This window comes from Eucalyptus grandis, chromosome 7 (genome assembly GCF_016545825.1).
Source record: "Eucalyptus grandis isolate ANBG69807.140 chromosome 7, ASM1654582v1, whole genome shotgun sequence".
Taxonomy (NCBI): Eukaryota; Viridiplantae; Streptophyta; class Magnoliopsida; order Myrtales; family Myrtaceae; genus Eucalyptus; species Eucalyptus grandis.
In genome coordinates, this window is record NC_052618.1 from 59,796,032 (window position 1) to 59,822,842 (window position 26,811).

Genomic DNA, 26,811 nt, shown 5'->3' on the forward strand with positions numbered 1-26,811 from the left:
AGAAAGATGAGTCATAAAATAAAAAAAGTAAACTTTTGTTTCTTTATGGGGGGTAAAGTGATGTATGCCCATGTTGGTTTGATGTCTGAATGTTCCGGTCCATGTCAATGTGAAAAATTGCTAACAATGGCCAAAAATAAAAGAGGGAAGGAACGGGGCTTTTTGAGCTCAAGCAGAGGAGTCTTGAAGGCATTGGGATTCATTCCATGTTGTTCAAAATGTGCGGTGGACAGGACTTGTTCTCCAGAGTTTGAGCACACCTTTTTGTCCTCAATTTTAGCAGCAGCAGTCAGCCACAGCCACTTATTGCACCGTGAAAACAGGAGATGGAGAAAAAGAGGTGAGGTTGGTTGGTCACTCGGACACGAGGGCTGAGAAAATGAAAAAAGAAAGAAAAAGAAATTCCAAGAAACTGCCTACATGAGAATTACCTTTCTGATCACGAAAGTGAAATTTTTCCAATCGAGGGGTAGGAGAAATGCCAGGATTCTTCGACCCGGAGAAGGCGTTCGATCAAACGTGTACAGAGAACCTCAGAAAGAATGCTTCCAATGCTGCATTGAAGATCTTGGCGTTTTATGCTATGGTGATCATATGCAATCTCTTCCACCATCTCTTGAGGCCTTGGTCCCAACCCCGGATCACATCTGACCTTGTAGTAAGTACTCAATAAACCGAAAGAAGAGGCTGTTAATTTTCCCTCGCGTTGTTAGTTTTTGCAGTTTCCTTTTCAGAAGTGAAATGATTAAGAAAAAACTGGATGTTGCCCTGCCAAATCTCCTTTTCTTATTCTTCTTTTCATCACAACATCATTTGACATAGTAATTAGGATTTCTCTGGCACATGAGGCATGAGTTTCAGGAATTTCTAGCAGAGTTTGTGTTTCTTTAATTAATTATGGATTGCTTTAAGGCATTTTCTCTTTGAACTTGTCCCGTGCCTGAACCTGAAGCAGACGAAAGGCATCGAGTATTGGTTTTAGATCCATCTGCCGTGTTGAATCGCAACTTATATGACTGGGCCTAATGTTTCAAGGTCGATGAGCATGTACAGTGAAGATAAAAGCAAATCTAATTAGTCTTTTTTGATCGTAATAGACTTAGAATGTTCTACCTGAACTGACCTTCATCGTCATGTTTCGTGTAGATAGGGCTCACCGTTGGCAATATAGGACCAATTAAGAACTGGATAGTTTCTATACCAGAGGCACTGGATTCCATAGTCCACTTCGGAATGATATGCTACATGTTTGTGCTTGGTTTGGAGATGGATCCATACGTTCTCTTTAAATGGCCAAACCGAGCCGCGAAAGTAGCCTACGCTGGGATGCTGTCCACCTTCATATTAGCCAGCACCATAACTCCGTTTTTCCAGTTCTTCAAGGTTACGAGCATAATGCGTGTACTTTCCCTTTCCACGGCTCTCTCCGGCACAGCCTCACCGGTTCTTACTCGTGTAATCACCAGCCAGAAAATAGGCAAATCAGACATAGGACAGCTGGTTATAGCAGCAGGAATGCACTCTGATTTTGTATCCACCCTCCTAATTTCTGTGGGTTACATTGCTTTTCAAGACGTGAGCGAATCCAATGGTGCCCATATTAAGCGAGCCATAATACAGAGCATTGCACTATTTGTACAGTCAGTACTCACAGCTCTAGTCTCTCCCTTTTTCTTGAACTGGGTAAATAATGAGAACCCAGAAGGGAAGCCTCTGAAGGGCTCGCATCTTGTGCTGTCTGTGGCTTTCATGGTCCTTGTATGCAGCTGCTCGACTTTATCTGGGTACAGTCCAATTCTCAGCGCATTTATGGCAGGGATTTTCATGCCTAGAGAGGGGAGAGTTTCTAAATGGGCACTTGGTAAAATAAATTACTTCTTGACCAGCATTTTCTATCCGATATTCTTCTTTTGGATGGGATATGAAGCTGATTTCAAAATGTTCGAGCCCGGACACCTGATGACCTGGGCACGGCTAGTGATCCTTCTTTTAATAGTGACTGCTGGCAAGGTTGCCGGTATCATCATTTCAGGTGCAATTCTGGGGTTTAATTGGCCGGAGTCTGTCATGATCGGGTTGCTTCTTACTGTCAAGGGCCACTTCCACATATTCTTGGCTCTCGTTGCAAAGCAAGTAAGTTTTCCTTCTTGATCTGCTTGCACTTTAGATTTCATTTACCATACACTGCTTCAAGCAAATAATTTTTTGGCAATTGTCAACAAGATTAAAGTGATGTTGCACTATGACAATCTCGTGTATCATTCAGTAACATCATCTAATTAACACGGGGGAGAATTTATGCAAAAGTTTCAGCCAGTTTAACTTAACTTGCAATGCTTGTCCATTGACCGGGGAGAAGAAGCCATTCAGGGGGGAGATTCTGAATTAGAGAGGACAGAATTACTGACATTATAACCTATCTATGTGCTTACATGAGTTGGAAAAGTGACTGTTCAACTATCATCCACCCACTTATCGTGTGCTGTCATCATTTGGTGGAACTTCTTCTGAACTTATGGTTTAGGATTTCATCAGTCAAAGAATGTAACATTTGGCCTTTCCCTGAAAGCAGTATACCATGTAGACCTTCTCATGCCTCCATTATCTTATAAATCAATGCAGACTGGCAAAATACTGCCTTCAGCCAGCATTGGGATGATACTCGTCATTTTCTTCACCGTGGTCCATGCACCATCTGTTGTTGCAAACATTATCAAACGAGCAAGGAAGCGTTCGCCAACACACCGCATGGCGCTTCAGTGGCTTGACCCGTCGAGCGAACTCAGGATGTTGTTATGCCTTCGAGGGCCTCAGGATGTGTCTTCTATCATCAACTTTATGGAAATATCTCGAGGAACTGCTGACCCTGGGATGGTGGTCTACGTTACTGACATGATAGAACTTACGGACCAAATAGCAGCCACACTGGTGCACGGGGAAATGGATAGCATTACTGTTACAGACAAGGCAGTGACGGAGATGAGAGATCAGATAACTTCTGCAGTACAATCTTTTGTGGAGGATAATGGGGATGGAATCACATTGCGGAGAATGCTGGCACTCTCGCCATTCAGCATCATGCCCCGGGATATCTGCAATTTGGCAGAGGATCTGTTGATCTCTCTTATCATATTACCTTTCCATAAATGCCAGCGCGCAGATGGAACTTTTGATGCAGGGCATCCAGGGTTCAGATTTGTGAACCGTAAGGTAATACTATCTCCCAAATGTTCTGATGCTTTTCAAGTATGTGACGTGACATTCCATGTACGCTCAAATTTTTTTAGCTCAGCGTCAATCGAAAGTGAGATGGCTAATTATGGGAAAGTGAGATGTATGCTTGTGTTGGTATGCCTCAGTCACTCTTTGCCTTTTAGAGCTGTAAATAATCCCTCCTCTGCTTTGATCAATATCGTTCGCACGACTTATGATCATTGAAGGGCCTCGTATTTCCTTTTTGACTCTGTAACACACATGTAGAGCAACAATTCTCTTTCATGCTGCGCATCTGTAAATAGACCACATAAATCAAACAAACAAAATGCAAAAAAGAAAAAGAGCAGAAGAATTATCTAGAGCATGCTAGACTTTGGCTCCAGGACTAGAATCAGGTAGTCTTAGAACCATTTCCTACTGCCACAACAAGACAGAGAGAGAATGGATGATGGAGTTCTTCTCAATATCTCCTGGCATGCATATCCTGTAGTAGAGGCAAATCTATGTTCTCGTGTCTGATATAAGCAGCAAATCTGAGCAAGCACTAAAAGCATCGCAAGAAAGCTGGCAGAGTGGGAAGTGTCTGTTCTTTACAGGCAATTATCATGTTCATGACACTCCTTCACGATGACATGTTTGATTTCTGAACTTGGTATTCACAACATTTAGTTTGGATGCAGATGCTTAGGCATGCTCCGTGCTCCGTTGGGATTCTAGTAGATAGAGGGTTCGGATTGACAGAAAAGATTTCAGGATCATATGTGTCTCTGAACATAGCAGTCATCTTCATCGGTGGCAAAGATGATCGAGAAGCACTTGCCTATGCCGGTCGTGTGGCGTGGCATGCAGGGGTGAAACTCACAGTCATAAGATTCCTTGTGCAAACCGATGAAGACATTTCCTCGAGGAGAGCCAGCAACTACAGATACAATGCTGCCGAGCAGGAGCAGGAGATGAAACTAGACGATGAGTTCTTTGCCAACTTCTACGAGAAACACGTGGCTGGCGGGCCTGTCGCTTACTCAGAGAAGCATCTAGCTAATTCAGCGGAGACGTTTTCAACTTTGAAATCACTAGAGGGGCAGTACTCACTGATCATCGTGGGCCGAGGAGGGAGGGTAAATTCAGTATTGACCGTGGGGATGAATGATTTGGAGCAGTGCCCCGAATTGGGGCCGATAGGAGATGTACTTTCGGGGTCTGATTTCTCTATATCGACTTCCATTTTGATCATCCAGCAACCGAATCTTAGAGGAGAGCTAGAAGGTCTCGATGAAGATTTCTCCATCATGTAAATGTCGGTCTTATAAGAATTAGCTTACAGCGTCATGTACTTTAAAGTAGCGCTAGAAATCTTACTCTTGGTAGGAATATGGAAGAACAAGTAAAAAGATAACTGACAACTCATAGTTGAAATTCTGGAAGTGAGAGAGAGAGAGAGAGAGAGAGAGATAGTCGGAGGACATTACTTTCAAGCAGTTCAAACTTTCGTAGGGAGAAGGATAGAGAAGCAAAGAAAACGCACTACGTACGTTCTGTACTGCGCATGGCTGTGGAAATTTTTCTCTGACGCAGCTTTGGTGCTTCGGATTAGCAATTTGACTGCAAATGACTCCCTTGGGACATTTAAGAGACATGGCTAAGTTGTTTCCATTCTGCAAACTTTTTTTTTCGACATGAGACGAGAAAAGTATACCGCCGACCAAATTCAGTCATGGACATCTTCTCTTCATTGGCACATTCCTTGGAACATTAGTACTCATAAAAGCTTTTGAAAATGCATCGAAGAGGCTAGCCTTTCAAAAAACTGGTGCGTGCGCTATCTCTCGAATTTCCACCAACAGAAGTTGCGTCCGAATGAGAGATTCCAATTGTGCCGTTCATTGTCTTTGACTATCTAGTAATACCGGAGCAACTGTTCACAACACAAACAACCCGTAGGCTTTGGGCCTTTGGCCCAGTGGCCGCACATCTACCTCGAGACTGGGAGGTCTGGGGTTCTGGGAAGAATGTACTTGCAAGCCAATAAAGAAAGCAAATAACAAGGAAACTGCAGATAACCCGATGCAGGGCATAAATTGAAACCTGAGAGATCATGCAAACCACATAACTATATTCAACTAGACTGCAATGTCGCGATAGTTGATGGCAATCATTAGACAGAGAAGTACAATAGGTCCATTAAAAATGGTTCTTGAACCCCCAGCTAGAGAAACGAACAGCTGAATATGCCAATTTGCCAAGGACAAAACCCTTGAGAATCCATTACATTTATACGTCCCCAGCAAGAATCTGTTAATTGACCAAACACAGTTCTTTCTAGTAGACCACCGCCAGCTATCAGTACATGAGCAAGCAAGATTAAACAGCTGTTCCCAAACGCAACTCAGTAGTCCCTTGAATGTTTAGCCATCTCAGTCTGCAAAATTATTAAACAGATAAAATAGGTAAGGTATTTGACCAAAAAAAAAAACAAAAATGGGTAAGGTAGATCCTGTGGGTGGAAATTATGAGTTACAGCCACAAATCCTATATAACAGGCAATCAATGACTTCTAGTCTACATTGCCAATTGCAATACCAGCAACCTAGTAATCTAGATTACAGGTCACCCGCAAGATAACCAACACTTCTCTCTCAATCATTCCTGAATCTTTCCGACTCTTTAACTTCATAACAATATTAGGCCAGGTTTGCAATATTTTAAATAAGCATGCTACTCACATGACACAAACCCCAATTATGTCCAATCACTGCAAAATAGTCAAACAAGACAAACAAAACTGTGATCCCATCCTATGGTCCTTCTCCAGAAGCAGGTGAGAATCAGTTAAGCTGAAATCCAAGAAATGCATCCCAACAGTTCTGATCACATTCTTCAGTTTATATGCATGTTAGATGAAAAATATTATAATAATTCCTGTTTTCTATCAGGTTATTTGCTTTTCATCCACAAAAGTAGCTTAAGTTGCAAAATTTCATGTAATAATCCGATTCCGCAGCCATCAAAAGAAGAAAGCCGCACCTCAAAAGCATTCCTTAGATGATCAAGTTCCTTGTCAAGATCATTAATAGCCTGATTATATGCCTGCATGGGTGATGACTGGCTCGTAGTGTGTACCTACAAACCCCACTCAAACTGCATTAATCTCGATATATGAGCAACTTTCCAGAGAAAATTCCAGCCATAAGACTACTTCTCAGCTAGGAAAAAATGAAAGAGTGAAAGAGACACCAAAGGGTAACAAGCCCACAGTTACAGCCCAAGTTTATGGTACAAATGATGCCGCAGACAGTGCTTCACCGGCTGATGCAACAACTACAATCAACAGGCAAGCTTTCATATAAAAAATACGAGATTATGGCACAAATGATGCAATAATAGGCGCATTATGAGTTGAAGCCCTATGTCCTTGAATTCACGCGATGGGCAAATTATCCATAGGAACATCATTCTCCAGCTGCAATTTTGTGAACCAGAAAGAATATGTTATAGATCCCAAAATGAGAAAGTTTACAAATGCGAAATGCCCAAATCTACGCCATAAAAATCCAATATCCCTCACACAAGAGTTATCAACTCCTGAAATTCGAACATCGCCTGCATAATCCGCAAAACCTTTCAAAACATGTAAGAAAAGAAGGCGCGGGAATTCGCTGAACCTGCCATTCACGTTACAAACTCTAGAAAGAGCATCGGCCTAGCGAAAACTTTACTAACTCGGAGAAGCATAAGTAGGGCAATCCAACACGATGCACGGAGTAATTGCAGAACCAGACGGCCCGAACGTGCACGGCACACGTGCGCAAACACGTATCTAATCTCCTACAGGATTGCACAGACAGGAACCAGGGGGGATAACAAAGGATCGAGTGGAAAATGTCGTACCCGGACAATGATCTTATACTGCAGAGGGTGAGGGAGCTTGTAACCAGCGAAGAGCACATTGTCATCTCTGTGCAATTGCCTGACTCGACAGCGCCAAAAGAAGAAAAAAAAAAAGGGAACATGATCAGGGTTTCCAATCGAACCGCACAAAGGGCAAAGATAAAAATGATGAGCAAAAAGAAAAATAAGCGAAAGAGTACATGCGAAGGATGTTGCCGACGGTGTGGTCTTCCCTTTCGATGGTGAAGGAAGCGGCGTTGATGATCTTGGTGTCCCGCTCGTACGAAACCCTAGGCAAACGGCCGACGGTCGATTTAGCAGGCAACCGAAAGAATGGTGCAGAAATCTAGCGACCCCAGCGACTTAAGGAAGAGAGAGGGAAAGAGAGAGCGAGGCAGAAGGAGGGAGAGGGAGAGGGAGAGGACTTACTTCTTGGTGCCTTCGGGAACGACGAACCTCTCGTAGCGATCGGGGGCGTTCATGGTTTCCTACCTGCTTGCCCAGAAACTCCACTACTATTCCCCCCTCCCTCTCCCTCTCCCGATGAATGTTTTTGATTATGCACTTAAAACAGAGAGGGGCAGAACAACCCCCGCTTCAAAGATTTGACGGGAAAGAGATGGGCCCGGGCCGGACCTCTATCGGCGTTTACTTGGTCCACCGTCCAGTGACACCTCGGAACCGAGCCGGCTTGCCTCCTGCTAATGGCTTTTCCCGGGCCTATTTGACGTCTTGGGGGTCTGACTCCCCTAATTTCAAGTCGAGTTCGAGCTACTCCATTCTCTGATCAAGTCGAGCTCCAGGTGGTCGCCTCTCGATTCCACATGCTCGTGCGTTTACTTTGAAGTTCTCTTGTTTTTTTCCCAAATATTTTTAGTTGTTGAAGAAAAAACCCTTGTAAGTCTTCTTTTTTTGTCAATCGATCATGGTCAAATCGAGCTTGACTATCTTGATTTTTCATTAGAGTCGAGATCACGGAAGAAAAGTTAATATTGGGTTGAGATCAACCTGAGTTTCCAATAATGAGTTTGCAATTGCATGATGTTTGAGTTGATTGAACTCAAGCTTAAGTACAAGTCTTTGACCCCCCAAATAAAAAATAAAAATAAAAACCTTATTATAAGCCGATTGTAATCGAATCAAGCTCGACTATCTCAATTTTTGCAATCAAGTCGAAATTGGAGAAGGAAAGTTGATTTTGGGTCGTATTTGAGTCAACTTTATTACTGAGTTTGTAAGTAGAGTCGAACTCAAACTTGGCAACTTATATGCTCGATTAACATATGCTCACCATTCCCCATTTAATGGAATGGTTGGATAAGAAACGAATGGGTAGATTTGGAACTATAGTCATGTCCAAAAAAATCTAGATTAGGCATGCAAATGATTAATGATTTTTAACTTTTATGCCTCATGTTTATCAAATTTGAGTAGATTAGGTGGGGCCTACTGCCTTAACAATTACGAGATCATTTCATTCATCTCGGGGATGTATTTGGAAAAATGCAAAGATCTTTGAATTAATAGGGGTTTTCCTTTCCGAAATGTGAGTAATGTTTGGTAAAATGTATTTCAAAAGCACATTGGAAAATCAATTTTGACCTAAACGTCATTAGGTAAAAACTACACTTTGTAAATAATTTTTGCCAATTTTTTAAAAATATATCAAAATATATGTTGGTGGAACGTAGCCAGTAGCCACTAGCAAGCCAAATAGGCCACCAGCCAGCCTTGCCTAAGGTCGCGAGACTTGAGGCAAAGCTTGGATTGCATGTCCCAAAAGATTGTCGCCTAGGGTCTTGCGACCTCAAGAGGCGTGATTTGAGGACAAGGGATCTCTAGCAAGGGTGTCAATGGCTTAGGGTTTTCAAGGACATTTTCATAATTATGAAAGTTGAGTAAGGGCAAAGTTGGGAAAATAAGTCTATTTGCATTTCAATAATACTACTTTCCAAAATATCTCTGAATCTACTTTAAAGGTTTTTAGAGGCCTCTAGAAATGCAATTACATTTCTCCAATGTTTTCTTAAAAAACCAACCAAATGTCATTTGCATTAAGGAAGTATACTGAATCAAACAGGCCCTATAAAGACCAATCCATACTAAATTTACCATCCAATGTTTTTTCAAAATTATATGGGTTAATTCTAATTTTAAAAAATTGCATTTGATTGAGGCCAAACTATGACTAATTGAACTGTTTGGTCGAGTGTAATATATAGTCTCCAGACTTTGATTGTAAGGATGAGATCCTTTACAATATCATTGTATTTCTTTAGATGCCTCGTTCATCCAAATATTAATTTGTAAAAGTATTGGTATTTTGTAGTTATTAAATGGGATTTGTGTATTAAAAGTCTCAAAACTTATCGCGAAAATGCAATTAAAATCTAAAATTTGTAATCAAATCTTAAAATTTATCCAATTGATCAACTCAAATCCTTAGTCGAAATTTTTTGCACTTTCGTAACAAGGTCTAGGCTTCCGGTACAATTATCCCATGCTAAATTCAATCTATAGAAATATCGGGCTGTTATGAAATTTATGACCGTCACATTAATTGTTGAGATTTATCAACATGCACAAGAGCCGTTACATGGAATAGAAGATCCTTGTCCCTTTTCCCATCCTCTCGTGTGAGCTTCCAAATATTGTTGTGAGGGCCTAAATTGCAACCCCGGCAACAAACTCGATGATCCTTGAGCTTTAGGTAATATTCGACTGCCTTTTGAACTTGAAATTGGGTTCGAGAGATTCCAAACCACCGGTGCATCTTTTTTTCCATGCCCATCGAACCATTGTGATATTTTCATGACAAAGAGCTGAGTTCTTGGACAAATTGCGAGTGCAATGTTTGGATAGACCAAAACATAATTACCAAAGGATGTGTCGAATTTTGATTTGTTGTCGTATAATAAAAAATGTTATACTATGAAGCTGAGTTCAAAGATAGGCTCGGCTCGATGTGTTGAATTTTGATTTGTTGTGTTGTAATAAAAGAAAAAAATTTGTAGTATGAAGTTAAGTACAAAGATAGGCACCTCGATGAGGGTCAATCATGGTTATTGTCCAAAAAGGGCAATGCAACTTTTCCATGTATGGGGTGAATGTATTGTGACCTTCCATCAATCTTAGTTCAAGACAAGATTTATTTCATTCGTGATATTAAATGTGGTCTTGGGCTAAAATCTACCATTTGAGTTTTCTGTGATATGATTTCCTTACAAAAAAATATTTCCATGTCGAGAATACTGGGACGATATCCACTTTAAATTTTCGCATAGGATGTACTGTCCATTAAATAGCAAAAAAGGAAACCAAAAATTAAGCAACTACTTCAATGTTGTTCATAAAAGTAAACTTGATTTATATTTGATATGGTCAAGATTGAAATTGGACATTTGATATAACTTTGCATTTAACGTAGGAAAATGAATTAGGGACCCAATTAATCCAATTTAAAATTCACAACCATATTTTGAACTCACCACAACTTTTGACTAGATTTTGTTGGTCTCGAGAAACTGAATAAAGAGCATACCAAAATTTTTCGAACTCACGTGATTGCACTAATCAAATCTAAATCAATGAAATTAGCACCAAATTTAAAGAATGACTGTCCTTCTAGTTTTAGCCCATTTCTCAGATAGCTATCACAAAGAAAATTTTTCTTACCATATTTGGAAAGATTAGATTCCATGCATTTCATTTCCGCGGATGAAATGATTGAGTTCTTCATGCACCGATATTTCAAACTATTTTATAATTGTCCGGTGGTGTATATTCACACGTGTTTCTATGGGTTAGCTAATGACTTAGGAAGGTACGATACCGCATAATCTGAATGATAATTAGTTAATATTTACGAAATAGATTTTTTGGTCTTTTCGTAAAAACATTAAGTACTAATTTTATTATCAATACATAAATTCATTGATGAAAATAAATGAGGGCACATTGCAGAGTTTCCTCAACTGAAAAAAAAAAGAAGAAGAAGAAGAGGGTTGAACCCGGGACCCCGCTGTTCAGCACGGAGCGAAACTGCAAATCTCCAGTCTCACTGCAGCGCGGTGTAGCCTGTTCCTTTTTTTAATATATAGGGAAAATGGGCAAGAACCAGGCAGAAGGGGACGCGTGGATAGATCCTGGGGGGAGCTTCTCATCGGGTAACTTTCGTAATAGCGGGTATTTAAGAGAAAAGCAAGGGGGAATAAGAAAAAGAGAAAATTGAAAATAAGGCGAAAGGGGGATCCCAAAAAGATTTTCGGGAGAGCCCCCGTTGCCCCCCACCCCCCAATCTCTCGCTAATCGTCCCTCAAAAACTCGAATAATTCAAAATCCAATATCTGGTCTCTCCCTCCGCTTATGGCCTTTCATGTAGCTTGCCCAATTACATGGTACGTGCTCTGCGCTGTGGCTGCGGCGTTTCCTCCCCCCTCTTATTTGCCTCCTTCTTCTTCCCCCCCCCCTGCTGCTTCTGCTGCTGCTTCCCCTTCCCTCTCCCCCTCCTCCTCATCTCCTCGGCTTCCGTTTCCGCTCTTCCGTTCGCCGCCCGTCGGTCTCACTTTTCCGTTCTGTTGTTTGTTTTTGTTTTGGTTTTTTTGGGTTTCCCGGCAGTCGCCGAATCTGCTACTGCTCGCTAGGGTTTCCCAGCGGCCTTCCCAAGGATGGGTTCGTCCGCGAGATTCTGCAGCTCCAGGAGTTCCTGAACGATCCGTGGCGGATTAGGGCTCCGGACGCCCCCCCCGCCGCCGCCGCCGCCGCCGCTACCCTCCAGGTCGCCGTCCCCAAGGTCGTCCCCCCGCCGCCCCCGCCTCTCCCGCTGCAGACAGCTGCCGGGGCCGATGCGCCCGCCGGGATCGCCGCCGGTGCCGGTGGGGCCGCCGCCGCCGCCGCCACCTCCGCCGATGGGGCCGACGACGCGCTGGCCGCCGTGTCGGCACAGGCCAAGCGTGCTGCCCTGCAGAAGAAGGCTGCTGCGGCTATGGTCGCGGCCGAGGACTATGCTCGGCGATTTGAGTCCGGTGACCTCGCAGTAAGGCCTCCCCTCGGTTTACGATAATTGCTTGGATTTATTTATATTTCCCTTATTATTTTGGGAAATTTCGTTAGATGATGCTGTCACAGTACGTTAATTGAATGAGGGTGAGCGGTTAATTAATCGTATACAGGGTGCTTGGGGGACTGTTTAATTTGCAACTGTCAGAAGTTTTTTTTTTTGTAGTTTTTACACATGTGTAATGTTTTGGATAATTCCATGATTGGAGGTTGTTGGGCGATTCAAGGGTATAATTTCATGTGTATTTCTCTTAATGTTTTGGATAACTCCAAGATTGGAGGTTGTTGGGCGATTCGAAGGTATAATTTCGCCATTGAATGTATATCGGGGATTTCCTCTTTTACGCACAATTGTTCCGGTTTTGGTCTCACTTGACTAATTATTTCGGTTTCGTTGTGCTCACGTGTTTAATCAGCACGGACATTGGACATTAGTCTAGTATATACATATCTGGCAGAGCATCTGATTTATTTACATGTGCAAAGATGCACGTGTATGTATCTGGTTCGCTGCGACAACTGTATAACTTAGTTTAGATCTGTAGAAATGATGGAATGACTGCTCAAGCATGTGACCGCTGAGTGCTTCTCCTTATAATAGATTTCTAGCCTACTTCACCGTTCATTTTGCGACTTGTGCTTTACTCTGATTCTGTTTTCCATAATTCGACCTGTGTATAGGAGTCCTCTGTAGATGTCGTTGGAGAAGACTATGGTCAAGGCCAAGGTCATGCCAGCTCAAAAATATTATGCCGGATGTGCCTGTTTGGGGAAAATGATGGGAGTGAGAGAGCAAAGAAGATGCTTTCCTGCAAAAGTTGTGGCAAGAAGTACCACAGGAGCTGCATTAAAAGCTGGGCTCAGAACCGGGGTACGGATTTTTTTATTAAAATCCTTATTGGTCTGCCTAGCTTCTGTCTTTTTATTTGTTCTGACCTTTTTTCTTTTCTTTTCAAATTCTTATTAATATTGAATTGCTGCAGATCTTTTTCACTGGAGTTCATGGACCTGTCCCTCTTGCCGAATTTGTGAGGTAATATGCGAAATCTGGTGCTATTACTTAGTTGCGCGAGCATCTGTTGCTGTTATAAGGGTCTTGTTCTTCGATTTTATTTGATTGACCGATCTCAAGATCTGGATTCAGATTTTTGGTTCCTTTACTTCGTTCGGTTGCAGAATTTGAATCTTTATGATCCATTAAGTGCTGGCTCTCTCCCGTGTTTCTTCTTTCCTTATGCATGCACTTGCTGAGATTGAGTGCTTGCTTTGCGGTGCTTGGTATCTGGTGCTGGCCCCTCTGTTCCGTTTTCATGGTTGTGTCATGACTCAAAGGTGAATGTGGCCCTCATGTTTTTCTTTCTTTTCTGTTATGCAAGATATGCCGAAGAGCGGGGGATCCTAAAAAATTCATGTTTTGCAAGAGGTGTGATGGTGCATATCACTGTTACTGCCAGCATCCCCCACACAAGGTGAGTATGCATTTTTCACCCATCTCTTACATGGTTTGTAAAGTGCTCGTAATGATTATGGACATTGCAGAATGTTAGTTCTGGACCTTATCTGTGCCCTAAACATACAAGATGCCATAGTTGCGGATCCAATGTCCCTGGAAATGGCTTGAGTGTGAGGTACCATTACTGTCTGAAATGACTATGTTGCAAAATTTTTCCAGAAGCAATTGATATAGAGTTAAGCATCTCTTTAGGTATTACTGACTGAAACAGATCATTGTTAATTTCTTAACCCTTTTAATATACGTAACAGGTGGTTTCTGGGATATACTTGCTGTGATGCATGTGGAAGATTGTTTGTCAAGGGGAACTATTGTCCTGTTTGTTTGAAGGTAATTTTGTATTTTGGGGCTTGGCAGAAAGAGAGAGGATTCAATGTGTATCAAAACATGGTGGATTCTTATTGTTGTTGAAATTTTCAGGTTTATAGAGATTCTGAGTCAACGCCAATGGTCTGTTGTGATAATTGCCAGCGTTGGGTTCACACTCATTGCGATGGCATCAGGTTACTAACTGGAACTGTGAACTTTTGGCTTAGCTTCTGTTAAAATTGTCCTATCGTGTGGAGGGTCATGTATATCTCAGATATCTTTGGTTATTGATGTGTCTGTTCTCTTTTTATATGATTTCTCGATGCTATCTGTCCTGTTTCAAAGAATCTTTGCCATTGCACGTGCAATTGATGATGTCACAGCTTATTAAGTGACGTTGATGGATTCTTAAGGATTGCTTTAATTACTTCTTTAAGGAAGTTGTTCTGTCGAAGTTCAGTCAAAATGGTCTTTTCAGTGTTAGGTGATGATTTTGTGTAGGACAATTTTTAATTTTTTTCCCCTTTTTGTTGCCATGGACGTTTACTGGTGATGTATATGTTCCCACAGCGAGGATAAGTATCTACAATTTCAAGTGGATGGAAATCTCCAGTACGTTTGTCCCACATGCCGTGGAGAGTGCTACCAGGTATGTCTAAAATAGATGTTGGTGGTCTTTTTCCATGGTTTTCTTCTCTTTTCTCATTTGCACTTGTTTGGTTTGCAATTGATCTTTTTTCCCACGTGAATGTGTGGGATAGGTCAAGGATCTTGAGGATGCTGTTCAAGAGCTTTGGAGGAGGAAAGACTTTGCCGATAGAGATCTTATTGCTAGTTTGCGGGCTGCTGCTGGATTGCCTACTCAGGAAGAAATCTTCTCTATTTCACCTTACTCGGATGATGAAGAAGGTGGCTCCACTGTTTACAAAGGCGAATATGGTCGGTCCTTGAAGTTTTCTCTTAAAGGTTTGAATGAGAAATCACCAAAAAAACCAAAGGAACATGGAAAGAAACCCAGCAAGAAGAATATTAAGAAAAAGCCGCATCTAGAATCTTCTGCTGGGACCGTGCAACCACATCAAGATTCTGAACCACATCATGATGTTCAATCTCTTGCCCGTAACTCTAACAAGGACAAGAATGACGGAATACATTCTGAACCCAGTGGATTGGTCAATGTATTTACTCCTCCCAATGCTAGAAGCTCGAGCCATGCTGAGGGAATATGCTCCATCAATGAGCCAGGGGTAATAAAACACAAGTTCATTGAAGAAGTTACTGCTGGCACTGAAGAGAAGAAACCACGAGTCCTTCATATTAAGAGCAGCAAGCCTCAGGATTTAGCTGGTGGAGTTGATTCTGGACAGCATGCTAGCAAGTCGAAGCACGTAAATGAAAAAAAGTTGGTCATACATTTGGGTGCTCGAAATCGAAATGCTACTAATTCGCCCCGATCTGATGCTTCTAGCTGCCAAAGAGAACAAGATATTTTGACTTCCAATGGTATGCACTGTAATTATAATCTAGATTCATTTTTGGAAGTCTAGGGAAACAGATTATGCTTTCCTCAAATTTTTTCATGCAAGGAGGATTAGGAAGGGCATGCATGTGCTGATTGCTCATATAAGTTTACCATTTCATGGGTTGTTGAAAGACAAACTTGTTACATTCTTGTATTTTTTCGTAGCATGCTTAGCTTATTTGGCGCTGTCTTCTTATGATCAGGCACTGAATATACAAGCCATCAGAGACTTACCGATAAATCTTTGGCGGATAGGAATGATAGCCCTGGTATGTTGAGTGTTTGTGAGATGCTTGTTTGATCACTTTATCTACTCCTTTCAGGCTCACGGTATATTGAAACTTTTGTAGAAGTAGAAATGAATTGTAATTTTTTCTCTTTTGCAGGAGAAATGTCTGACTTCTCTGGCCAATCAAAGGTTGTCAAGCCTGGGGGTAAAGAAGGCAGTCTTATCAAGTTTGGGAAAATGAGATCCGAAGTTCATGACGTAAATCCAAAATTGGGTAGTAGTGCTGATAGAGTCGGAATTAAGCCTCCAGAGCACACTCGTCTTGTATTCAGAAGAAGAAATACAGAAGGAAGTGTTCCTGCATCTGAATCTACAGGTAAAACGCAAATGTCTAGACATGAGAAAATATCTTTGGAAAAGCAAAGGGATGGCAGGCCTGATGTGAAAATCGAAGGCAACAGCGACCATGTTCATACACCCGTGTCACAATCTTTGCCAAAAGATTCTAAGCCATTGCTGAAGCTTAAGTTTAAGAATATTAATCGTGAAAATCCACCCTCCCAACTATCCCTCTGGGATGAAGAGAAGAGTTCTATCAAGGGCCAAAGGTCAAAAAGAAAGAGACCATCACCGTTTATGGCCAAAGCATCTAATGATGGAGATGAAGATGTTAATCGGCAGCATCAGGACAACTTACTGGATGAGATTATGGATGCTAATTGGATATTGAAAAAATTGGGCAAAGATGCAATTGGAAAGAGAGTTGAGGTCCATCAGCCATCTGACAATTCTTGGTACAAGCTTTATCTCTTTATTATCTGTTTTCTGTTGCTTAAATGAAGTAAGTGGCGAGCTGAGGATTATAATTTTTCAATTGAACTGATCCTGCAATATCTCACTATTAATCATGTGATTATTACCATTTTCATAGGAATTAAACATGTGTATATTTCTTTGCTCATGTGTCATATCTCTTTAGAAATTGATCAACTGTTGAAAGTATTTGGGTAGGTTCATGTTTTTGGGGTATTCTATTAATGCTTGTCAAGAGAATATCTGTACTTCTTGAGGGAAGGGCAAAAGTATGAAATATAATAATCAGCACTGAAAAGAAATGGAGGACGTTGAAAGTCCGGCATTGCATTCATTGATTTATATGTCCTTGCGCTGCATGCTCCAAATTTTTTTGAATTGGATCATCCTCTTTGGTGTCAATTTTTGTTCTCTCTCAACTTTTTGTAGGCATAAGGGGGTGGTCACCAATATTATTGAAGGGACATCAACATTGGCTGTTGATCTGGATGATGGAAGAGTTAAGACTGTGGAACTTGAGAAGCAAGGCGTGCGTTTTGTTTCTCAAAAGCGAAAGAGGTCAAAGACGTGATTTGAATTGTGGAAGAGGTCAGAGAATGAATTCTTTGTGATGGTGTGAACATCTCATCTTGCAATTTGGCGAGATACAGCGCCAAAGATGTTCTTTGTTGTGTAGAGCACCAAGATGAAGTGTGGTCCGGTTAGTAGAGAAAGGCCATCCTGAGCTCAAGGATTTGATTTATCTGCGGAGCATTGTTTGCTTGTAGTCTGGTTCTTTCCTCAGGAGCTAATAGCCTTCTGGAAAGGTCTTTCCATTTTTTTTCTTATTCCCATTTGACAATTTTAGATTAGCTTTCAGCTTCTTCTAGGTTTTGATTTGAATTTTGTAGTTAGGTATCTGTCCTCTGTAACCAAGTAGGCGCTTAGGCAAGGAAAGTCTTGGTAATTTTTCCTCCTTCTTTCTTTCTTTCTTTCTTTCTTTTTTTTTGGTATTAGAGTACAACGTGTTGTTAGCATTCTCTATGGCAGATTGAGGAGGCTTGATTTGTTAGTTTCGAAAGTAGATAAGTGTCGGGGCAGGAGTCACTATCGTGCCGGTTAGCATGTAATTTCCCATTCTTTGAACTCTCGTGCCTTCAGATTACTGTAATGATCGACCCTTTGGATGTAGACTTTATCCCTTCTCTCTACCGGTACCATGATCGATGATGAATTTGCCGTCTATAGAACTCGTCATTTCACTTGATTGTTTTCACATAGGAAAAGATGGTGTTATGTTCTGTTGTCTGTTCGCATCATTGATGCGTTGTGGAATTCGAGATCTCTTTCATGGGGCATCAAACTCTTAGAAATAGCGAAATTGGATTTCGTTAAAGAGCGTCTTTTAATCCCACTTGTTAAGGAGGCAATTAAGAAAGTTTTGCAGTTTTCAATACATTGATTTTCTTGTATATTTGAAACTCAAAACCTTCTTATTAAGTATAATTAACCTCTGTGTCTTAAAGAGTATTGATATTTGAATTGTTCGGTAAATTTTTTCTATCAAATTTGCTTTTTCAGAAAAAAAAATTACTCTTTTTGTTGAGCAGAAAAAGAGACAAAAATAGATTGTAATTAAAGAAGAGAGTTTTGTTTTGTTTTGTTAGGAGATGCAACAACGCAACGAAGAGATATTACAAAAATTTCTCTCCTTAGTCCGGTCTTGGTCCAGCTTTTGAAAACATTACGAGTACATGAGCTAATTTGCGAGCACTTTGTTTGGCAAATACTCTTTGGCATAATGTGTAAACGTGGTTTAAGAATTTTTAATTTGTTCAATTGGGTTTTTGAATTTTAGTTTAATGCACAATGTGATCTTTGAACTTTTGATACATGTTCAATCTAATTCTCAAATCATATATAAATGTTTAATATTACCCTTGATTTTGAATTAACGGAACAATAACATTGAATATTTTCATAGAATTCAATGACTAATTTAAATATATATCGAAAGTTTACGGATCACATTTTACAAATTAAAAATTCAGGGACGACAACAGACACAATGTTAAAGTTTAGGGGCCAGATTATTGAAAATATATAGGTTGTAGGAGGCATTATATTAGAGGGCGGAAAGGTCTAAAAACCCAAAGTTAATGGGGGGTTTCGTATGGTTTCCCGTATGCAACCGGTCCGGACCGAAAGTCGTCTGTTTCCATTTTCTTAAAATTCCTTCGGTTCCGCTCAATTTCGTCAAACCAAACATATAAAAACGAAAACGGGAAAAGAGATAATTGTTTTTGTTCTCCTCAATTTGCCATTTGCTTTGCAGTTTGCAGAGAGATTCAAAACTTGTCAGCCCGCTCGCCCGAATATCTGGAAACAGAGGAGGGGAGGACAGTGAAGTTGGTAACTCCAAAGGGTTGCAGAGAGAGAGAGAGAGTTCTGCAGAGTTTTGCTAAAACCCTTGTTGTTGGAGAGTTGTTCGGGTCCTGAAGGGCAGGGCGCTAGGGTTTTCTTTTTCGTTTGATTTTGGGGGCGATTCATGGAAGCCGTCGTCGTCGATGCTGGCTCCAAGCTCCTCAAAGCGGGACCTGCGGTTCCTGACCAGGCTCCTTCCATGGTAGTACTAAAGCTCTCCCCTTTTTCTCTTTCGCCCTTTTCGCCATTTGTTCTGCTTTTATCCTTCGGCCGTTGCTCAGAAACTGCTACTCGTTTGAAGGGCTTGGAAAGTGTGTGAAGATGAATTCTTTTAGTTGCTCCCTTCTTGTGTTTATTGTTCTCTGTGTGACCAAAGCGAGCTCGACTTATATCGAGCGGGGTGCATTTTCTCGCCTTTTGCAAGCGAGGGGTTAGTTATCTTCTATGAAAATTGTTATCCGGACTGTAAATTCTCAACCTTTAGGGCTGTGTTGATCTCGATAAGTGTTTCCCCTTTTAAACTCAACTATGTCTGTCTGTCCGTCTGCCAAGAGATTTCTTGGGAAGGGAAATCTAAGGGTGCTCTGAATGATATATCATTTGGCTTGTTTCCGGCATAGGTTGTTATACTGTTCGTAGCGATTCATATAATGCTGGAGGTTGTAATATTTGGACGAGTCTTTATGTTATGCGGTCTAGGCACAGTGTGAGTATCAAGTGATGACATTTGTTCAGCCAATTTATGAGGAAGCACTCATCGTACTCCTTTCCAGATGGTACTTTTTCCTTCTAGTATTTTTCAGTGTGCTCATTGCTTGCTCAAAGAACAGATGGCATGAGTTTTGATGATTATTCAGCAGTGTTTGCTACCATTCTGGGATAAGCAACTCTTTAGGGCCCTTTTTGGTCACTTGGAATCAGGCTATGGGAATGGGAATGGAGGACTTGAAATGGGAATGTAGGACTCGGAATGGGTAATTCGATCCTGTTCCCTCTGTTTGGTAGACTATAATTAGATATCAGAGTAAAACTCAACTTTTTTGACATCTGGTCATGTTTCATATACAATTCAAGTTGAAAATTATGTGAAGTAGATTTGTGTTAGCGTATTTTTAAATATCATCACTAACGTAAGACTTTCTTTCTTTTTTCTTTATTAGATAATCATGTCATTTCTATGTATGACCTATACAATTTGTAAGAAAATTATGAGATAAAGTAACAAAACAAAAATATTAACAACAATCCCAATCAGAGTTATATGATATATAAAAGACCACGCGGACTAACAGAAACACGATCTAATAGAAAGACGTAAGAATAAGACATCATGATAGTTGATGATTAGTGATTATGGGTGTGAAGAACTTAAGTAAATATTACAGAAGATGGGAATTGCAGTGAAAAGTTTACTTTTTTGCTGCAAAAGAACGTAAAAAAAATGTAAAGAGAAAAGTGGCAAAGATAGTAGAAAATGAAGTCAAGTCATCCCAGTGGAATAGTGGAATACTTCATGTGATTTTCTTCAAAAGCCTGATGCAAATGTCAGGTGACTTTTGGCTAAGAAAGAAAGGAGATAAAAGAGCCAAATGAGACCTTACATGGAGAACAATTTTTTTGACGTGCTCACTTTGTGCGTCAGTAAAATTTCTAAAAATGATGGCGCTTCATTCCCATATTTATTCCCTTGTAACACGCATTGCCAAATAACGGGATCAATGGTAATTAATGCCTCATTCTCATTCCATTCCTAAGACTCCCACTTACCAAGGCCCAGGTTTTACTCCACATTGCTCTGTATGTGTGCTTCTGATGTTGTTATGACATATATGATAATTTCACTCGTAAGATTTTGAGGGTGAGAATTCATATGATGGGGACTTGGCAGTACATTGTGATCTAAAGGCAGTGAATTTAGGTTCACAAAAATAATCCCAGCTACTCGACAATAAACGATTATTCACATTCCCTCGATCATGGGGCCTTGTTCACTTGGATGGTTTTCGAACTTTCATTTTTATCCCTGATTGTTTATCCAATTGTTTATGGTCAAATATTGCCAAATTTCTTCCTCTCTTTTTAGACAATTTTCTGTTCCCTTTAGATTCATTGAAGGGAATGGTTTTCCTTATCGTCTAACTGTGATCATTCTGTAGCTATTGGATATTTCTAGGTGACCTGTCTTCTCTTCTTTGTTCTCTCATTTTTCCCCTCATGTAATCAAGTTGACTCTCATTTAGAGTGATTGTATTTCCCCCCCTTTTTCCACTTATGGCTAGATCATCCCTACGCAAATGAAGCGTGTGCCTGAAGATGGATCATTGTCTGAAAATTCATCGTGTGAGGATATCGTTGTTGATCCGGTAGCGCATGGATATATTAGAGATTGGGATGCAATGGAAGATTTGCTCCACCATGTTCTATACACTGGCCTGGGATGGGAAATAGGCAATGAAGGACAAATACTATTCACAGATCCGCTTTGCACCCCCAAGGTTCGCTAATTCTTTGGCTATCCTATTCTTTTTAGCTTTAATAGTTTCTCTTCAATTAAGAACCTTCAATGTTAACAATTGAGCATGTTCATGAGGTTTCTAATAGTTGACTGTCATTATAAGATATCTGTTCTTAGTTTTCTTCATGGCGTTGTGCTTGTTGGAATATTCATGGCATAGTGATGGCTTGTGGCACTATTGCCTATGTGAAATCGGTATATGTGCTATCCATTTCGTCAGATTTTTTGTTGATTTTCTAGATGCTAGAACTTGTTGCGTCCGCCTAAGGGTAATTTATCTCAGTTTAGTCTTATATGTGTGTTGAGATCTGCGTGGACACTTTTGCTTCCTTTAGTAACGAGTGTTTTGGTTTTTCTTTAGGCTGTGAGGGAGCAGTTGGTGCAACTGATGTTTGAAACATTTAACATCTCTGGCTTTTACGCATCAGAGCAAGCAGTGTTATCTCTGTATGCTGTAGGACGCATTTCTGGATGCACTGTTGATATTGGTCATGGGAAGATAGGTATGATTTAATTATGTAGGGAAAATGCCATATTATGGGGATTTTACCATTTCCTCTTGTGCTTCATCTGTTTCATCCTTGTGCATGACGTCATGTGTCACCTATTGCTTGCATATGAAGCTAACTGCGACCAAATCGCTCTCTGGTTGGGATGCCATCTTGTTGCAACCCATTTATTGGGTATCCTTGAGCTGAAAAAACTGAAATTGCTTGGGGTGGGAAAGTTTAAGAGTTTCCCCTTCCTCTCTTTTTGCCTGACTGCTTTTAAGTTGGAATCCTATCACGTCTCCATTTCTTTTCTTTTTTTTTATTGTTTTCATGGATTTTGAAACTCAGTTTAGCACGTTTGTCAATAAAACAGGAGTTATATGATTCTATCTATGAGATGATTAGGGCTCAGGAAGGGGGAACTTACTTTTAGATCTTTCTCTGGTGTTGCTCGATTTCAGCTTTCCCACTTTAATGAACATATATATGTTCCTCAATTGTCATTGACACATATCTTTTGCAGCTTATGTTTTGCACATTATACTAAGTGCTCCCGGTGATATATGAAATGATTAATTGTGAATCTAATGTTCTGAGTCACGGGATCCTTCTGTCTCACCAGATATTGCTCCAGTCATTGAAGGTGCAGTTCAGCATATCGCGTCTAGAAGATTAGAAATTGGGGGAGTTGATTTAACGAAGCTACTTGCTCAGGAACTTAGTAAATCTAATCCAGGAGTCAACCTCAACCTATCAGATGTGGAGAAGTTAAAAGAAAAGTTCTCATGTTGTGCTGAAGATGAAGTTGCTTATGCCAAAATTTTCAAGTTGCATGATGTCGAGGAAAAACACACGCTTCCTGATGGTCAGGTTAGTATATAGCTTGGAAGTTCTTGAAAGTCCTGAGCTTGATCTGATTTTGTTGAAGTCTCCCCTCACTTCTTACATCCTCAAGAACAAAATGGCTATTGTCTAGCATAGGCACACGCCGAGTAGCTTTTTCTAAGTTTCAGTTCATCATATAGTAATCTCAAACTTGATGGTAAGATTTGGCTTTCCAAGGATTGGCTTGGTCAAGTTCTTGGTGCGGATATATCTTTCACTAAGAAGTATATTGGAGGCCATGCACCTGCACTGTAGATAGCCCTTGCTTGATGCACATGGACAAGGTGGTCTCATTGTATCTGTTGGGATTTTTAAAAAATAAAGAATTGCTGGCCTTTTGAGATTGCTTCTGCTTTAAAGTCTGCTACATGAGAGATTATGCCCACATTGCAGATGCAGCTTAATGGGGTGATGAAATCTGGTGATTGATTAATAAAGTGCTGGCTGAAGGCATTAATGGGATTGAGTTTGTCGGAATGCAGTAGATGGTGCCCTTTTCATCATTACTGGTGGAATTTAGTATATTTCTTGTTGGGGTCAAGATAAGACATATGACTTCGGTGAAACATGAATTAAGGATTCACTATGTGCGCAAATAACACAAGAGTTGAGGTAGCTATTTTTCTGCTTGGTAACCATTTTGCATAAGTTTCATTGAGGTCAATTTGCACTGTTTAAAGTATGTAGGGACTCTATGCATTTATAACAGAAGATAGCATTGATCCGAGATTGTGGAACAAGGCTTTTCAAGCGTTAAGTAGATTACAATTCCAAATACGAAGATAAAGAAGTGCCACTTTATTGCACAGCGCTAGAGGCAAGGGTCGCGCAAAATAAAAGGCCCATTGTCCAAGATTCCCCACTGCTGCCCCCCGTGAGAGTCCAGGCTGTGTCTCAGTCCCATTGTGGCTGATCATCTGAAAAGGCCAGCTAAGCATCATTGGCTTGGTCAGCCTTTGCCTGATCAACTACCTAATACTACGCAGGCTCATCAAACAGCGCTTTTTAGCTTTCTCTCGGATTTGGTCCGAACTGTTTGGCAGATTCCCATGCCTTATCCTATCAGGGGGAATGAAACAATTTTTAGACAATGAACACTTGAGCTTTAGTACTTTTACTTTTGCACATGCCATTTACCTGCTCATTGATGCAATTTTTTCGTAATATTGTGGTTTGTGATGATTTTGGTATTGAATTGTACTATTTTCTTTTAGTGACTCCTTGCTTTTTACTGTTGCTCTAGGCAGAAAACCGTTTAAAACTTTTTGGCTAGTCCAGGACAAGATATCATTCGTTTTATTTTACAGCCTGGTAGTTTGAGCGGAGCCACTGGTTCAATTTTAATTCTTTTGATATTCTTGTCGATGATGATTGTGTTTATGTCCTTGGTCAATGTGTCCTGCCAACATATGAGTAGAAAGAAATTTCAACTGTATATTTTCAATGTGAGATGTACAGATAAAACTTTTACTTGTTCAGGTCATTAAAATTGGAAGAGAAAAGTACACTGTGGGAGAGGCTCTTTTTCAGCCGTCAATACTTGGTTTGGAGGCACATGGCATTGTCGAACAGCTCGTACGAAGTGTTACACCTGTATCATCTGAGAATCACAAACAGCTTTTGGAAAATACTGTACTTTGTGGTGGCACTGCTTCTATGACTGGTACAGTGTCGATGCGGGCTTGAATTAAGTTACCTAATCTTTACTATTGATAAAGTTTCTTACAGTTATGGAGCTATGCTTTTAAGATATCTAGTAGATGGACCTTTTCTTATGTATTGGTTCATCATATTCTGTGCTGGCATGTATAAGGATGGAACAGGGTGGCCTACTAACTAGGAAAGAAATTTATCTTGGTCTTGTTTAATTCAGATAACATGTAATGTTCTTGTGTGAAGCCATGCCTGTCCCTGGCTATGCCTGACCAGTCTGGAACTCTTAAACAAGAGTTATTTTAGCTAACTTCTTTTCACAGAATAGTTTTTTTTTTTTTTTTTTTTTTTTTTGGCTATAGTGCAAATTATGAATTACAACCTTTAAATTTCCCTGTGCCTCTCTTCTGCTGTTGTGTCAGTGCATGGATGCATGAAGCGCCGACATATGCTTAAATCTTTTTAACGATTAATATGGTGCAATTATGCTGTGCTCTGTTCTGGGTTAGAAAGGAATTTATGTTATGCTTTCTTGTTTTATAATCGATCAAGTCTTATAGGCTGATCTTGAGAAACCATGCTGGTTTGGTTTTAAGCCTATTTTTGTCCTCTTCCTGCCCCTTTATGGTTGCTTTGCTTTTCCCTTTTTAGCAATGGTGGGGCTTGATTGAATGGTTGGAATAAAAGAACAATCAACAACAGATGATGCCTGTTGAAATACACAGTTGAGGGAGATCGGACGGTCTGGAGTTGTAACTGTTGTCATTATGCTATCTATTGCAGGTTTCGAGGATAGGTTTCAGAGAGAAGCTGGACTATGCTCATCAGCTATTCGTCCCACATTAATAAAGGTATCATATCTCACTAACAGTGTCACAAATGGAAGTTTTATTGTCTTAACACACCCTGCCAGTGGTATTTCTACTTGTAATTGAATGCTGTCAACCTTTTGGTCTGTGTCTTAAGCACATGCACTTTTTCATTAGTACTGCTTATGTTGTGCTTGTTGTGCCTTGCACGCTGCTGTCTTTCCCCATTTCTTGTTAGAATATGTTGTGAGCTTTTTGTTTGCATTTGTTGCATTCTTTGCGAGGCACCTAAATGTTGTTGACTCTTTCATTGATTGCAGCCTCCGGAATACATGCCGGAGAATTTGACATTCTACTCAGCTTGGGTGGGTGGGGCCATACTTGCCAAAGTTGTTTTCCCTCAGAATCAGCATGTTACCAAGGCAGACTATGATGAAACCGGACCTTCTATTGTTCATAGGAAATGCTTCTAATTCTTACCAGTCCCATCTTCCTGTGTTGTTTACTGTAACATTGATCCTCAATTGTGTTTATTTAGATGGTTGTTTCCTAGAGAAATGCAAGTACAGATGTCTCCCCTCCCCAAGTTTCCATGTAGTTGACCCAAGAGGATCCTGGAAACTCGTGGGGTTTTAAGTTACTGTTGGAGAATGGATGCCATCTATTCGAAGTAGAAGCTTTTTTTTTTCTTTTTCCTTTTTATTGCCTTACTGATGGTCAATTTTCTCTTTAACTAACATGAGCTTGGATTATCCGCTGAATGATGCAACCACGATCCATTTTTCACTCATCTTTCTGATGGCATTCATTTTTGTACTTCAATAACCTCACCTCAACCATGTTCAATTATAGTACTATTTGTACTTCTATGCCCTATTGCGTGTAGTGCCCGTGGGTTAACAGTGTTATTCTCGTTATGGTGTGACAGGAGTACTGTGTATTGTGTGACATGTATTCAGTGATATGAACGGGGTCATACAAAGAAACAAACATTCTTGGAGGCAACAATAAGGGCTCATTCTTTCTGTTCTCTTGCCTACTCGAAAGTTCCTTAGAGGAGGCTAAGTTAGTTTTTGACGTCTTAATTGCCATCAATGAGGCATTTGGGTGAGCTTGAGTAATCAGATGACATCGGGGTCACTCGGGTGCCAATCGTTTCATGCCTTTGGGATTTGCTGAGAATTCTTGTGAATGAATAATGACGTGACACCACAGAGACGAGTAGGAAAACACCGCCAATTGTAATTCGAAACTGGAGCTGAAGAGGCACTAAATAACAAAAGTTTCAATTATGCAAAGTGGGACCAAAGTCTCGCAGAAGTTCGGTGAATGATCGAATCCAAGAATCCAAAGGCTCCTATCCACACATCAAAATCTGATAAACAATTGTCCCATACCATAAGAATTAAAAAGAAGTGGACAAAAAGCTTCAGCAACCTTCCATGCCTCGAGAGAAAAAGGAAATAAAATCCTTTGGGAAACGCTCTCCACGTTGCTCTTTCTCTGC

General features: G+C 40.5%; 4 protein-coding genes across 4 annotated transcripts; 3 read left to right on the forward strand and 1 right to left on the reverse strand.

The window, feature by feature from the left end:
* Nucleotides 1-7: 7 nt before the first annotated feature.
* Nucleotides 8-4,652, forward strand: LOC104455973 (cation/H(+) antiporter 28). The gene is made up of 4 exons (XM_010070666.3): nt 8-658; nt 1,147-2,133; nt 2,623-3,210; nt 3,897-4,652. The coding sequence occupies exons 1-4, from the start codon at nt 479-481 to the stop codon at nt 4,509-4,511; spliced, it is 2,370 nt and encodes a 789-aa protein (XP_010068968.2). The 5' UTR covers nt 8-478; the 3' UTR covers nt 4,512-4,652.
* Nucleotides 4,653-5,309: 657 nt separating this feature from the next.
* Nucleotides 5,310-7,871, reverse strand: LOC104454646 (DNA-directed RNA polymerases II, IV and V subunit 11). Its single transcript, XM_010069558.3, has 5 exons — nt 7,534-7,871; nt 7,305-7,394; nt 7,105-7,183; nt 6,241-6,336; nt 5,310-5,635 (listed from the first exon to the last, which is right to left on the reverse strand). The coding sequence occupies exons 1-5, from the start codon at nt 7,584-7,586 to the stop codon at nt 5,603-5,605; spliced, it is 351 nt and encodes a 116-aa protein (XP_010067860.1). The 5' UTR covers nt 7,587-7,871; the 3' UTR covers nt 5,310-5,602.
* Nucleotides 7,872-11,348: 3,477 nt separating this feature from the next.
* LOC104454648 lies at nt 11,349-17,794 on the forward strand. The gene is made up of 13 exons (XM_010069559.3): nt 11,349-11,501; nt 11,722-12,139; nt 12,844-13,033; nt 13,146-13,195; nt 13,539-13,631; nt 13,702-13,790; nt 13,927-14,005; nt 14,096-14,178; nt 14,555-14,633; nt 14,746-15,487; nt 15,710-15,775; nt 15,893-16,529; nt 16,978-17,794. The coding sequence occupies exons 1-13, from the start codon at nt 11,470-11,472 to the stop codon at nt 17,117-17,119; spliced, it is 2,700 nt and encodes an 899-aa protein (XP_010067861.2). The 5' UTR covers nt 11,349-11,469; the 3' UTR covers nt 17,120-17,794.
* Nucleotides 17,795-18,735: 941 nt separating this feature from the next.
* Nucleotides 18,736-26,094, forward strand: LOC104454649 (actin-related protein 7). The gene is made up of 7 exons (XM_010069560.3): nt 18,736-19,153; nt 21,231-21,446; nt 21,828-21,969; nt 22,580-22,827; nt 24,322-24,505; nt 25,279-25,346; nt 25,625-26,094. Exons 1-7 carry the CDS (start codon nt 19,076-19,078, stop codon nt 25,775-25,777), a joined length of 1,089 nt encoding a protein of 362 aa, XP_010067862.1. The 5' UTR covers nt 18,736-19,075; the 3' UTR covers nt 25,778-26,094.
* The last annotated feature ends 717 nt before the right edge of the window (nt 26,095-26,811 follow it).

Coding starts and splice junctions, on each gene's coding strand:
- LOC104455973 (XM_010070666.3), top strand. CDS start 479: ATGCCAGGATTCTTCGACCCGGAGAAGGCGTTCGATCAAACGTGTACA. Junction 2,134..2,622: donor TGGCTCTCGTTGCAAAGCAA/GTAAGTTTTCCT, acceptor AAATCAATGCAG/ACTGGCAAAATACTGCCTTC. Junction 3,211..3,896: donor TCAGATTTGTGAACCGTAAG/GTAATACTATCT, acceptor GTTTGGATGCAG/ATGCTTAGGCATGCTCCGTG.
- LOC104454646 (XM_010069558.3), bottom strand. CDS start 7,586: ATGAACGCCCCCGATCGCTACGAGAGGTTCGTCGTTCCCGAAGGCACC. Junction 6,337..7,104: donor AGTATAAGATCATTGTCCGG/GTACGACATTTT, acceptor TGGGGTTTGTAG/GTACACACTACGAGCCAGTC. Junction 5,636..6,240: donor ATCTAAGGAATGCTTTTGAG/GTGCGGCTTTCT, acceptor ATAATTTTGCAG/ACTGAGATGGCTAAACATTC.
- LOC104454648 (XM_010069559.3), top strand. CDS start 11,470: ATGGCCTTTCATGTAGCTTGCCCAATTACATG. Junction 13,034..13,145: donor AAGCTGGGCTCAGAACCGGG/GTACGGATTTTT, acceptor GAATTGCTGCAG/ATCTTTTTCACTGGAGTTCA. Junction 14,634..14,745: donor GCCGTGGAGAGTGCTACCAG/GTATGTCTAAAA, acceptor TGTGTGGGATAG/GTCAAGGATCTTGAGGATGC.
- LOC104454649 (XM_010069560.3), top strand. CDS start 19,076: ATGGAAGCCGTCGTCGTCGATGCTGGCTCCAAGCTCCTCAAAGCGGGA. Junction 21,970..22,579: donor TATTGGTCATGGGAAGATAG/GTATGATTTAAT, acceptor CTGTCTCACCAG/ATATTGCTCCAGTCATTGAA. Junction 25,347..25,624: donor TTCGTCCCACATTAATAAAG/GTATCATATCTC, acceptor CATTGATTGCAG/CCTCCGGAATACATGCCGGA.